Source organism: Typopeltis vanoorti, chromosome 17 (assembly GCF_054136105.1).
Source record: "Typopeltis vanoorti isolate ZY-2024b chromosome 17, IOZ_Tvanoo_1.0, whole genome shotgun sequence".
NCBI classification, from domain to species: Eukaryota; Metazoa; Arthropoda; class Arachnida; order Uropygi; family Thelyphonidae; genus Typopeltis; species Typopeltis vanoorti.
The window spans coordinates 49,911,882-49,926,417 of NC_143565.1; the positions used below are offsets into that span (position 1 = coordinate 49,911,882).

Sequence of the window (14,536 nt, forward strand, 5' to 3'; positions counted from 1 at the left end):
TTTTTTTGTGATACCTATCTTTAAAAAAGGTAGTAGAGATGACCTTAAAAATTATTGAGGTAAAAATTTAGAATAAAGCTGTATAACTGAGAGGAGACCTCCACATAACCTTTAAAGGAATGCGGAGAACCGACCAGGGCTTCTGATCTAATGTTCAATCCTCACCTTCTCGTGGTGCACCTTGTTGGGTATCTACTTGGATGCTGAATGAACGAGGATGGGCTGGCAATTTCGGATTTAGCCAACCAAATTGTATTCTTATTGGTTAAACCAAAATAAAAAATGATGGTACAACATGACAAAATTTCATGCCGGATAGGGCGTCGCCCGGTTAAACAAGGCCCCCGTTCTTTTCGCCAGGGAACCAGGGCGAACAGTGAAAAGTCAGCTACTGGAACAAATCTGAAAACACACCCCAACTCAACATTACCAGAGATAAAGATTAGTACTATCAACATAAGAAGCCTGAATGGCAAAGAAATGGAGCTAGCTGAGGAATTAGATAAGTACCAGATGACATAATAGGAGTGACTGAAACAAAAAAGACAAAAACTGGTGAAATCTTTCTGAGCAATAAATACAAAATGTTATATTCAGGCAATGACAATCAAGGAAAAGAAGGAGTAGCCATAGTATTCAACACAAAATACGAGGCTAATCTTCTTGAATGGCAGTCCGTCTCAAGTAGAGTAATGTGGGCAAATATGAGGATGGGGAACTGGACAGTGAGACTTATTTGTGCCTATGGTCCCACAGAAGGTTCTACTAAGGAAGAAATGGAGGAATTTTTTTGAGGCTTTAGAAAAAGCAACTGACACAATGAAAAAGGAAAAGTTGGTCCTTGTTGGGGATCTAAATAGCAGAGTAGGAAATGATTGTGAGACATACAAAAATATTTTGGGAAAATTTGGAGAAAAGAGCAAAGCTAATAATAATGGAAAATACTTGTTGGATTTCTGCTGAGGACATGGACTGGTTATTACTAACACCATGTTCCAACATAAAAATGTGCACAAATTCACATGGAGAGTAGAGGCAAGGAATAAGAAAAGTCTCATTGACTATGTTATTGTTGATAATGATGTTTTCTCCTTGGTGCAGGACAACAGAGTGTACAGAGGATTTGAAATTGGAAGTGATCACTATTTAGTCTTGAGCAGGATAAAATTGAATTTCATATTGAAAAGAATAACATGTAAGAAAGTTTTAAAGCGAATAAAAGTTGAGCAGCTCTCAGATGTGAACTGTAGACTAAAATACACAGACTCTTGAATAAAAAAATGAAAGAATTTGAGAACAGGAACCAAACCTTGGAAATTCAGTGGCAAGCCTTGAAGAAAGCCTTGATTGATTCAGCTAGAGAGGCATGTGGTGAAGTTGTCTGCAAGGATAGAAAAATTAGAACTCCATGGTGGACACAGGAAGTTAAAGAGGCAGTGAAAGAAAAAAAGAAAGCATATCAAAAGTTCCTGGCAAATAAGTCAGCTTGTGCTCTTCGAGAATACAGAGACAAATGCAAGAATGCTAAACACTGTGTAAAACTAGCTAAACAAAAGTAATGGGAGGACTTTGGCAAAAATATAGAAAATAAAAATCAAGAAGGTAGCAAAATATTCTAGAGGTTGTTGAAGAAGCTTAGGAATGGAGGAAAGAGTGCTGTAAAAGGAGTTAGAGATGATAAAGGTTACATGAAAACGGGAGAAAAAGATATCCTTGAAGTATGTAGTAATTACTTTCAAAAACTGCCAAATGAAACAAGCAGTGATGATAGCACAGTGGTAAAAAACACTGTCCAGGCATGCAATCAGGAATACATATCCATACTTGAAGTAGAAAAAGCCATCAAAGGTTTGAAATGTGGAAAGGCAGCAGGAGTAGATAATATTCGACCAGAAATCCTGGTGGTATAAAGTTTTACAGTAGCAGCACTGCATAGTTCAGAAAACCTGGACAGAGGGACGAATTCCCGATGATTGGAGTAGAGGCTCTAATAGTACCCATATATAAAAAGGGAAAAAAAACTGAATGTGAGAATTCAGAATGTCTTTATTTGAGTTGTAAGTCAGCAGTAAGAATTGAAGGAAGTATGGGAAGATGGTTTAATGTTAAATCTGGTGTGAGACAAGAATGTACATTATCCTGTCTGTTATTCATTATCTATATGGATCACATTATGAAGGAAAGTGGTATTAAACTTGATATCAAAATCAGAGATGTTAATATCAGCTCTTTGCTTTATGCGGATGATGTTATACTTCTGAATAAATCCGCTACAAGATTCTCTGACTAAATTGAATAACTGTTGTAATAGATATGGTATGAAGATCAGCAATAAAAAGACAAAGACAATGAAAATAGGCAGAATCATTTAAAATATCAACTGTGTTTTGAATGGAGAACCTGTGGAACAAGTAAAACATTTCAGCTACTTAGGCACGATTTTTACTGAAGCCAGTAAATTAAATATAGAAATCGACAACAGAATCAGCAAAGCTGGTATGGTGGGAAGTCAACTGAATAAATTCATATGGAATAAGAGAAAAATTAGTCGGAACACTAAATTAGCTGTATACAAGACAGTGTTCAAACCAATTTTAACTTATGGATCTGAGAGCTGGGTCAGAAGTAAAACACTTGACCAAAGACTAGAGACCGCAGATATTAGAGTCCTTAGAAAGATTAGAGGCGTGAACAGATGGCATCAATGGCAATATCATATTAAAAACGCAGATATTAGGAAAGAACTTGACATTGTCTGCATCCAGGAATGCGTTAGCTGAGCTAATCTCAGGTGGTATGGCCACTTAAATAGAATGGGTGAAGAAAGATTAGCAAAACAAGTGTTCTCTGCCAGGTTGGCAGCAAAACAACCCAGTGGAAGACCAAGATATAGGTGGATTGATACGGTACAATGTGCCTTAGACGATAGAAATATAAGATCTGATAATGTTGGAGTCTTGACTAGTAACAGACTGATTTGGAGGAAAATTGTAGATAGGAAGTTAGTAATGATGTAATTTTTTTCATGTAGTACTATCATATCCTGTACACCCCTTGAGGGTACATGGCAGGAATTTGATGATGATGTATTCTAAATTCCTGTTACAAAATATATAGCAGAATTTTAAATAACAAACTAATAAAATATTCTGAAAACTTTATTTTAGAGTACAGAATGGATTTATATACCTGGCCTTTTGCCTAAAATTAATAATAGAGAAAAGAAAAGAATACAATTTAGAAACACATATTACATTTATTGATTTTGAAAAAGCATTTGACAAAGTTAACAGAAGCATTTTATTAAACATATTAAAAGAAAGACAAATACCGAATAATATTCTAAAAGCTATCATAAGTATATATGAAAATAATCAAATACAAATAAGATTAAATTATGAACTATCATGTACAAGAGGGAGATAAACTGAGGAGTCCAACAGGTATGCACCCTTTCAGCAACTCTTTTTTAATATTCATCTAAAAGAAATAATAATAAAATGGAATAAAAATTTCCATCAAGGTATTAAACTTTCTCTTACTGTGAACTTAAATATGCTCCTTTTTTGCTGATGACCAAATAATAATTACAAATTCTGAAGACAGCTTACAGAAAGATATTTTAAATTTAAATGAGATAGCCAAAGATCATGGAATGATAATATCAACAGAAAAATTAAAAATGATGGTCTTTAAAGGACAAGATCCAGGAAGGACTAAAATAGTCATTGATAACAAGATTTTAGAACAGGTGAATTCGTTTAACTACTTAGAATGCATGATTACATATGAAAATGAAAAAAGATATAAACCTAAAAATTGCAAATATTTAAAAATAACAAGTGTAATTAACTCTATATTTAAACCTAACCTAGTTAAGTTTAAATATAGAGTTAATGGTAGGGCTAATGTTAGGTTTAAACATAACATTAGCCCTACCAATCCTATTGTATGGAAGTGAAATCTGGACAATAAAACAAAAAGACAAACAAAGATTAATAACAGCTGAAATTAAGTTTATGAGAAAAACTGCAAAGTATACTCTATTTGATTACAAAAGAAATGAAGAAATTATGAAAAAATTAAACCAGTAATCAGTAATAGAAAAAATAAACATAAATGGATGGAACACGTTGAAAGAATGAAAACAGAAAGATCACCAAAACAAGCATTAAATTACAAACCACTAGGAAAAGGAAAACCATGACGTCCTCTTAAGAGATTCAACGATGACTTCTAGACCTAAAACCTTGTCAAGCACGATGATGACGACGATGATGATAATGACAGGCATACCTCATTGAAAGCAAAATTTTGGCATAGGTAAGAAATTTACATAGTTTGGCTTATGAAAAGCATTCTGGTGTTAATCTCTTATTGACAGTTTGGAACTACTGGTATGTTCAGTGCAGCAGATCACACCAATTCAGTAGAAAAAATATGGCATATTACATTATTATTATTATTATTATTATGATTGTTCTATACTCTTACAGAGTCACTAGAATCATTACAGAAAGTCGTTTCAATGTAACACAATATCTATCACATCGCTATTTTGAGTTCTTTCAATGTCAGGACATTCACTACCTAATTTGGTGGATGAATACACTTACATAGCTTCCCAGAAGGGTTCTTTCACTACCAGCTTCCCTGTATAACAGCTCCAATATATCTAGCTGATAAGATCCTCTTGCTAGTTTATGCCTCAGTCATCTCTCTCTTCTTTTCCTACATATCAAGCTCTGCAAACCACATTTTCTCAAATATTCTCACACTGAACATTCCATAATACAACATTTCTTTCATTACCAACTTCCTTGTATAACAGCTCCCCTATAGCTAGATGATCAGCTCCTCAATCATCTCTCCCCCACCCCTCTCTCTTCTCTTCCTGCATTTTAAGCTCTGCAAACCACATTTCCTCAATGTATCCTCATACTGAACATTCCTGATACAATTTGGTTGCTTGCCTCTGAATTAGAGTCTAAATTCCCAATATTTTCTTAATCTTTGGGAATCAGACGCTTCCAATTCGGCAAATGGAAAATTACAGTTCCTGAGAATTCTCTAAAATTTTATTTTATTAAAAATAATAATTATTATAATATTATATCTATGTTGTACCTTGTACAACAGGTCCAGACAACATTATACATTAGCTGAAAAACACTAGTTTGGGATTAACATTGTTGCTCTTTGTTAAATTACAAATCTGCCTAGAGTAGAAAAAATTCTTTTTTTGGGTTAACGCAAGTCTAAATTATTAGTAGTTCATCGGACAGACTTTTTAGGTTTTGTGTCAGTATAATATACATGCAGCTTCATATAAATTCACTTTTCTTCTTAATGATAAAAATACCTTATTTGATTGGAACTGCACTTAGATTTTCCCATTGAAATTAATATATCTCTCGTCAAGTCTGTTTTTAGATCTACTTCTGATTTTTCAACTTCAAAGTTTTCCATGTCTTTGTTCGTATTATTATTTTCTGGATGTGAAGCTAGTGATCTGGATTAGAAGATGGCTGACAGACAGATATCAAACAGTGATTCATGGAGAAATCAAATCCAAAAAAAGGCAGGTGACTAGTGGTGCACAACAACGCTTGGTAGTTGGTCCTCTGTTGTTTCATCTGTACATTAATGATAGAGAAAATGATTTGACAGGAAATATCCAGTTGTTTACTGATGATGAAAACTAGGAAGAATGATAGTCAATGAAGGTGACGTAGAGATCCTTAGGATGACTTAAAGACTAGCAGAATAGGCAAAGTTAATGACTTTGGCCATGATATATGTTTGTGAGAGAAATTCTCTCACAATGTTTGTATTTCTCTCATATAATATAATACACCCAATGAAGGCTTCTAGGAAGACAAAAATAGTTGTGCAGTTTATTTAAAAATAAAATATAGCGTTTCTATTTTTATTTCTTCACTCCTAGTCATTTAATCTTCAAAAACATGCCTCTCAGCTGAGCCAATCATTTCTATTATATATATATATATATATATATATATATATTAGTAGCTCAGTCAGTATAGATGAAGTCCTTTGGTCGCAAAGACTTTGATTTGATTCCCATCTGTGAATCAAAGACCAGATAAAGGTGAGGAACCTTTATCTGGTCTCGTTCATCTAAAGGTGAGTTATCTGGGCTCATACGGAGGTAGAGGATTTTTTCACCCAGAAACTCAGGTTTTTGTCCCTCACAACAGGAACCGGCCCCGTGAACACACACAGATTACAGTCACAAATACTTACGACAATATGCGGAAGAGATACGGTCCTCACCACATGTCGTTAAGCCCGTAGTTAATCATGAGTCACATCATGATAGTAAACTTCCTAGATAGGAAGATGGCACATGAATGGGAAGTGTGTTGGGGCTCCCACTGGCTACCGACCACGTCCCCTAGATGGTGAATGAGGAGAAACCCTGACTACTATCCATTGGATATCAGGGAAGCTCTGAATATATTGAATAAAGAGCTGTGGACCAGTGGTTTTGAGACTGGTGATCCCATGTGAAAATATTGCCATTCACCAACTTGCAGTGGGCCATCATGGTGAATTTATGGCCTAATCTTCCAAGATGAATCAAACAGAAATAAAATGGTCCTCATTTCCTGGAGGCCAGATTGTTACTGCTTATGGCAGCAGACAGTTAAACAAGAAGGCAGAAAGTGCTAAAAATCCCTGGGTAACCAGGTCATGCTGTCTTGGAACTTTAAGCTATAGAACTCTGAGCAGTGAAGCACAGCTAACTGAAGAGCTAAAATGGGACATTCTTGTAGGATGTAGGTAGGACAAATAGAAAAAAGTAGGACAATTTGCAGCTGCAAATTGTCCTACTATGGCCAAACAGGCAGGACAGCAAATATCAGGATTTCAGAACACAAAGACTACATCCGGTTTCACCAGTACAGCCACTCTGGGCTGGCAGACCATGCCTTAGATACCCACCATAGAATTCGTTGGAAGAAAACTAAAATAATACACTGCAGCAAGTTTAAGTACGAAAGATTATTCAAGGAATCATCAGCAGCTCTAAAAAACGTTCCAAACCTCAACAAATTTGGGTGCATAAAACTACCCCAATTTGGGAGACTTACATTATGAGAACTTCAGCCCAACATCCAAGACAACAAAATTAGCCCGCCAGAGGGTACCATTAGGACTTTAGGAACAATATTAGTTTCTTGCCTTCTTCCTCATTTGCTTTTGTTAGTGTCTGCATGCACATACCATATTTTTACGTTCCTGAAGATGGTAACGTGACGTTGCCGAAATATAGAAGTTATTCATTAAAGTTGCCTTTAATATGCGTTGTTAATTCCGTAAGCTAATTACCAGTTATAAAAGGATATATTCCAACATGAACTAAACAATAGATTTAAAAATCTTATTATAGATGACAATGCTGATCCATCAGAAAGTAATGGCATTATTACCCAAAACCTTTTACAATGCTCACTTGAAATAGCTGGCACCACAGAACAGAAACAAGACAAAATTTCTGAAGAAACAAAATAGCTGATGAAAAAATGAAGAGAAATGAAACAATCAAATAACCTACAGTAATCAAATAACCTACAGAATAAAATTGAATAGACTGAATTGCGCAAAATAATCAGAAAATGTATCACAGAAGAATTAAGAAAATTCAATTGTAAATTCATACAACAAACAATTGAAAACAACCATAGTCTCAAAAAAGCCAACCAGCAATAAACAGATGGTTGTGGTCAAACTACAAGATGGGGCCATAACCAGAGATAGATATGCTATTGCAAAAAGAATGGAAGAATTTTACTCGATACTATATCAGGATGATGAATTAAATGAAGAAGAAGACACCTATGAAATAGCTGAAGTACCACAGATTCTACCAGAAGAAGTTATGTGGAGCATCCAAAGGTTGCAAAATGGAAAAGCTGCAGTTGAGGATGGAGTTACAGATGAACTTCTAAAAGCAGGTGGAGAAATGATCTACAAACTCTCAGCAAAACTATTTACTTTATGCTTGAAGAAAAATGATGTACCAAGAAAATGGAAGAAGGCTACCCTAATTTTGCTACATAAAAAAAAAAGTAATGTAGAAGACTTGGCAAACTACCGACGCATCAGTCTACTATCAGTAGTTTACAAAGTGTTTACAAAAGTCTTAGCTCATAGGCTTTGTACGACTCTGGACCTAGCACAACCAAGAGAACAGGCAGGCTTTCGAAGTGGCTTTAGTACAATGGACCATATTTAAGTTGTACGACAGATTATTGAACAGTGTAATGAATACTAGTTACCATTATGTCTTGGTTTCATTTATTATGAGAAAGCCTTTGATTCATTAAAAACTTATGCAATACTTAAAGCATTACGAAACCAACAAGTGGAGGAGCCATATGTCAGAACCATCAATCAGCATACACCAATGCTATAGCAGCAATTCATTTCAATGGAAAAATCTACTGTGGAAATATAGAGAGGTATAAGACAGGGACACAATATCTCTGAAATTATTCACAGCGTGCCTAGAAGAAATATTAAAACTTCTTGATTGGGAAAGTAAAAGGTCTGAAGATAAATGGAAGATATTTAAGCCATTTATGCTTTGCAGATGACATAGTTATCTTTACTTCAACTGCTTATGAATTACAGACTTGTATCCATGAGCTCCAAATTGCTAGCAGAACAGCAGGCCTAAAGATAAACCTAAAGAAGACCCAAGTTATGTTCAACAGATATGTCCAACCAGAAATAATAAAAATCAATAATGATGAAATTAAACAAGTAGATCATTACATATACTTTGGATAACAGATATCAATGGAATAAAATATCATGGGCAAAATTAAAAGACGCACAATGCTTGGATGGAAACCATTTGGAAAATTACATTCAATATTCAAAAGCCAACTACCATTATGCCTGAAAAGAAAAGTTTTTAAATAATGTATTCTTCCTATATTGACATATGGCTGTGGAACATGGACACTAAATGCAAAGAAATTCAAAAATTAAGAACAACACAATTTAGTATGGAAAGAAGTATGCTTGGTATCACAAGACTGGATCACAAAAGGAATATGTGGATAAGAAATCAAATCAAAGTGTCTGACATCATAGGTACAGTGAAACATCTGAAGTGGGAATGGGCTGGGCATACTGCTTGAAAACAAGATCAATGGTGGACAAAAGAAGTACTGGATTTGATTCCATGAGATAAAAAATGACCATGACGCTGACCTAAATCACAGTGGATTGATGATATCATCAGATTTGCAGGAGTGACATGGGAAAGGAGAGCCATGGACAGACAGTTTTGGAGTAATCTTGGAAAGACCTTCATCCAGCAGTGGATCGACAATGCTTGATGATGATGATGATATATATATATTTACATAGTCTGGAAACCCTGCTCTAGAGACCAAGCATGGAACATTTTTTTGAGCCACTTTAGGCCTTACAGAGTGGCAGTCTTACATCAAGAATTAAAATTCATCTCCTACCTAAAGACAATCACAGACATCCATGCCTACTGTGAATTTTGAACCCAGAGCCTGCTAAGCTGAAGAACAGATTGCTAACCACTCAGGCCAACAAGGCTATGTCAACTGCTGCAAGAATAACAACAAAGCCAGGTGAAGCACAAAGATAGATAGGCTTCCGTGGCAGCGAATAACATCACCACATCATTCGTATTCTAGTTACAATTTACTTGTGTTTGAATGCTATATAAATATGAGATAGAGCATGATTTATCATAGAAGCTTGATATTACTAACAGATATATAATTCCTCTTTTTCCTTTTGCTCCAAAGATTAAATAATAAATTTTAATGAAAATGCTAGATATAGTAAATAATGAATATATATACAAATACACAGTGAGTACCTTTTTTAACATTTTAGAGCAAGCTTGCCAGCCTTGGTTATTAATATTCTTGTTGAAAGCAATGTTGAGATGAGTGGCAGAATCATAATATTCTATCATGTCAAAGATTGCAGCTGCTCCCTAAAATAAACAAAACATTGCAACGTATGTATATATATATATATATATATATACAGGGTGTTCGGGATAAATTTGACATATTTATAATTAATTATATTTTTCCGTAAGTTACATGTATTAACACACACTTCTCTTCATTTAAAAGTTTGGACCCTTCTTCATTCATATACAAGATGTCAGAAAGGATGGATAGCTGGAACCCACCTGAATCATGGAAGAGAATAACTTGTATCATGATGATTCGTGCCCGCCATCAAAATAAGGATATTACGACTGCTGCCCAATGCTCCCTGAATACAGTAAAAACAATCAGGCATGAACTAGAGACTTGCAATGGTGACTACGAGGATGTAGCAAGAAGAAAGATCCCTAGCAGACGATCTGATTGCGTTCGTACAGCAGAATTCCTCGCAAATCTGCAGGAACAGGTGTTGAAGAACCCTGGCATTGGAATTCGGGCTTTGTTCGTGGAGTTGCTAACTGTAGTCAAGCCCTGGATAACAAGGGTAGCCAATGGTAGGCCGTATGTATGGCAGCAGGATTCGGCCCCTTGCCACACCTCTGGGAAAAGTCAAAAATGGTTGTCTGAAAATTTCTATGACTTCACCAGTCCAAATGTTTGGCCTCCAAACTCCCCAGACCTTAACCCCATGGATTATTTTGTATGGGGCGCAGTTGAAAAAGACACCAATCGCACTTCCAGTAATACAAAAGCCCAGTTAATGGATAAAATTAAAACAGTTTTTGCGGCCCTTCCCAGGGAGACTGTAGCATCAGCTTGTTCGAGGTTCCGAAGCAGAATTGAAGCTGTGATCGATGCTAATGGTGGTTATTTTGAGTAAATCTTGTTGATAGTATTGTAATTAACTCTGCCTGTAATGTTTTTTTGTCAATTCATTAAATTTAATAGATACAAAGAAGATTTTCTTTTTCCTTACGAAACTGTCAAATTTATCCCGAACACCCTGTATATATATATATATATATGTTTCTGAATAGCATTAAAAATAAAAATCAGTAAGAGGAAATCTTAAAGCAGTAGATATATAGATAGAAATAAAAATATTTGTATTTTTAAATAGAAACATTATTATTATTATTCCTATTATACAGCAACTTCGCAGAATCCATGGACTCACTCTAAGCTAAACAAGCATCGATATTACTTAATTTGACTACCTACACACTACATAATCCAATGCTACACCATTCTACTTTATAATACTACTAAAGTTTGTAACCTATGAGAAAATGAATTAAAGATGCCAAAAAATTAAATTCTAGGTTTAATCCTTTATCCATATATCTAGAAGGATCTTGTATAGAGAAGCTAATGACTTCACATCAATTGCCTTAGTATTCCATAATGCAAAGCACGTCTTTTCAGGTTTGTATAATGCTATGCATTGTGGGAAGAGCCACTATCCACACCAGTTTCAACCTTTACTGAGGTACTGTTAAAGTGTGGGGAATATCTCTCCAAAAACTGATTGATCTACAAGATCGCTCTAATCTCACTGAGTAATCCAGAAGGATCACTACTAAACTTATCAAATTCTTATCAGTGGCTCTACTCAGTGACAGGCAAAATCTACCACCAAACCGAACTGCTCTACTTCCCAGAATCAAGCCCAAAGACAAACATTATTAAAACATCATCAGTAGGAGCTAGACCTAGAATAGATACCAAGGTTTACCATTAATATTACTGACAGGATGGGTGAAGCACTAGTGCTTTTCATATTCCCCTTTATCTGTAATGAGAGTTGTTTGGGAATGGGAGGTTTGTGAGCAGTTAAGTTCACCCTCTGAGGGCAGTTGTGTTAGCTATGATCAGTTGAGAGAAGAATAGCCTTCGGTCTTTTGTGTTTGTAGTAATCAGTCTCATTGTAATTGACAGCTTGTACAATTAGTGGGTTTGAATGTGAACTTGACTTCACGAAGAATTTTTCTGCAAGATTACGAATAAAGGAGAAAATGTATGGAATACCGGTTTCTTGGTGAATCTGTGAATTTCTGATGAACCACGGTGCATCCAGGATCACCCTAAGGCATTTGTTTTGGATTCTCTGCAATTTCAAAATGTTTGATCTTGAAGTGTGATTCCATGCTGGTGAGACGTAGGTAATGACTGGACGTATTACCATCCGGTAAAGAAGCAATTTATTATGTAGGTTCAGATACCAAGGTTACTATCAACTATCAACTTTACTGACATAAGGGGTGAAGCAAAAGCTTTTCATATTCCCAGCTATCTTGAGATAAACTGTGAGTGGAGAAAGTTTATGAGCCAATTGCTCGCCCTGAGTGGGCTAGGAGATTAGTCCTCAGTGTTGAAGTTTAGGATGGCTTTAGGTCTTTTATGTTTGAAATAATCCATTGCATCATAATCTGCAGCCAGTTGGATCAGTTTGTTAGGGTGCTTTTGAGAAGAATTTGATTGCTATAGTCTGCATGAAAGTGTAAATATAGGGGATATCTGTGTCCCGATGCAGCTGGACAGTTCGGATGAACCATGGAGCGCCCAGGATCATTCTGAGACATTTATTCTGGATATGTTGTAATTTGAGAATATTAGAATTTGAGGTATGACTCCAGGCCGGTGAAGTGTAGGTGAGTATTGGACGAACCATCAGTTTGTATATGAGAAGTTTGATTCTGGTGCTCAGCTTACTGTTTCTGTTTAGCGGATAGAGCTGGGCTATGGATTTTGATGTGTTTGCACAGAGAGTCTTGATATGGGAGCTGAAAGTCAATTTTCTGTCCAGTGTTACACCAAGATATTTGATCTCAGTTTTCCATGGAATTTTAGTGTTGAAAAGGAGAATATCTTCTTTAGGAAGCAGTGATCTTTGGCGAATAGGACGGCTACACTCTTCAGAGGATTCACTTGGAGTCGCCATTTGGAGAAATTGTTCAATTAGCAGTATATTTTCTTGCAGTTTCTTGATGGCTAGGTGAGGCTTTAAAGATCTGGCTAATATCGCTGTATCGTCAGTGTATAGGGCTTTAATTGAAGATAATGGGGGTTGTTTGGTATAGAAATACACTTTTATTAATATAGACCAGTATTTTACAAATAAACATTTATTAAAACCTACCAGTTTCGCCAGCAAACTGTCTGGCTTTTTCAAGGTATTACGGAGATATGAAAGTAAATGCAAATTAAAAGGAACATAAAAAACGTTGTAAACCAAACTAGTATCTATGGTTACACGTTTCGCGTGACAGAGATGGCTTATTGTTCTTATTCATTATCACGCATGCGCGTTTGTTGTAGACTTGCAATGTGATTACTGGCCAGCTGCAGTTCAGATTGACTGAGAGAGAGGATCAAGTTTTTCCACGAACTGTTGAGAATTATACCCTGATTTCTGTTGAGGTTTCCGCCGGTTATTAGTACTATTGTGGCTTCCTTAAAAATACGATGCCTGTAGTCGTCATCGAGATATGGCATGGAGCTGTTTTGCCAATCTATCGTGTGGTTAGACGTGCAGAAATGATGTGCTAAGCCGGAAGAAATGCTTCTGTTGTGGTTTACGTCACCAACATGTTCTTTTTGTCTAATTTCTAAACTTCGTGAAGTTTGTCCAATGTAGGCAAGACCACAGGAGCAGGGAATGTAATATACTCCTGGATATTTGTAGAAAGGAACTTTATCTTTTGGAGATCCTAAAACTTGTCTGATGTTGGTGGTTGGTTTGAAGACCACTCTGATGTTGTTGGCTCTTAGTATTCTTGCTATTTGATAAGAAATTGACTTGATGAAAGGTATCACTACAGTAGAAACGTGCTGACGGTGGGATTCTTCTTCCTTATAATCAGAGGTCATATCAACTCTATATCAGCTAAAAAAATTTATCTTCGCACTTCATTAGCGCTTGTTAGAGAAAGGATACAACACACGAGATACGAACTTAATAAAAGTGATAGTAATTGCAGCAAGTTATTTGATGAAATTTCCAACAACATAGAATACACCATATGGAATCAACTAGACCAAATGATACAACGCAATTACGAAAAAACTTTCAAACTTTATAAGGATAAACAAATTAGGAAATTCAACGAACTTTACAAGAAAAAATATCGGACACAAAACAATCTCCCGGATGACAAAGTGATTTTCAATTTGTCAAATCATAACCTCACAAGAAATGAATCTGATATTCTAAAAAAAGGTTTTAATTTCGCGATTACACCCAAAAACATTCCTAAAATGGATTTTATGTGTGGAATTGAAAAAGGCCTATATCCACTACCAAAAAACGTTGCAGACACTATTAGATTCAAAAGTACAATAATCCTAGCCAAAGCAAAACAACCTGTTCTCAACATGTCTCCTTATGAAAGAAAGGCAATTCTCAACTTGAAAAATAAAGATATCATTATTACAAAAGCTGATAAAGGAAATTCTACAGTTATCCTCAACTCTAAAGATTATTATGATAAGTTAAATGTATTACTATCAGACACCTCAACTTATAAAATCCTAGACAGAGACCCCACAATTAAAAA

The 14,536-nt window shown here is 35.6% G+C and overlaps 1 protein-coding gene across 1 annotated transcript in view; it reads right to left on the reverse strand.

The window, feature by feature from the left end:
* LOC150097377 (uncharacterized) overlaps window positions 1-14,536 on the reverse strand; it is a 327,966-nt gene that overhangs the window by 190,600 nt on the left and 122,830 nt on the right. Inside the window, exon 5 of the mRNA XM_090407657.1 lies at window positions 9,899-10,018. Coding sequence (XP_090263783.1) covers window positions 9,899-10,018 — 120 coding nt within the window. The remainder of the gene's footprint in view (window positions 1-9,898; window positions 10,019-14,536) is intronic.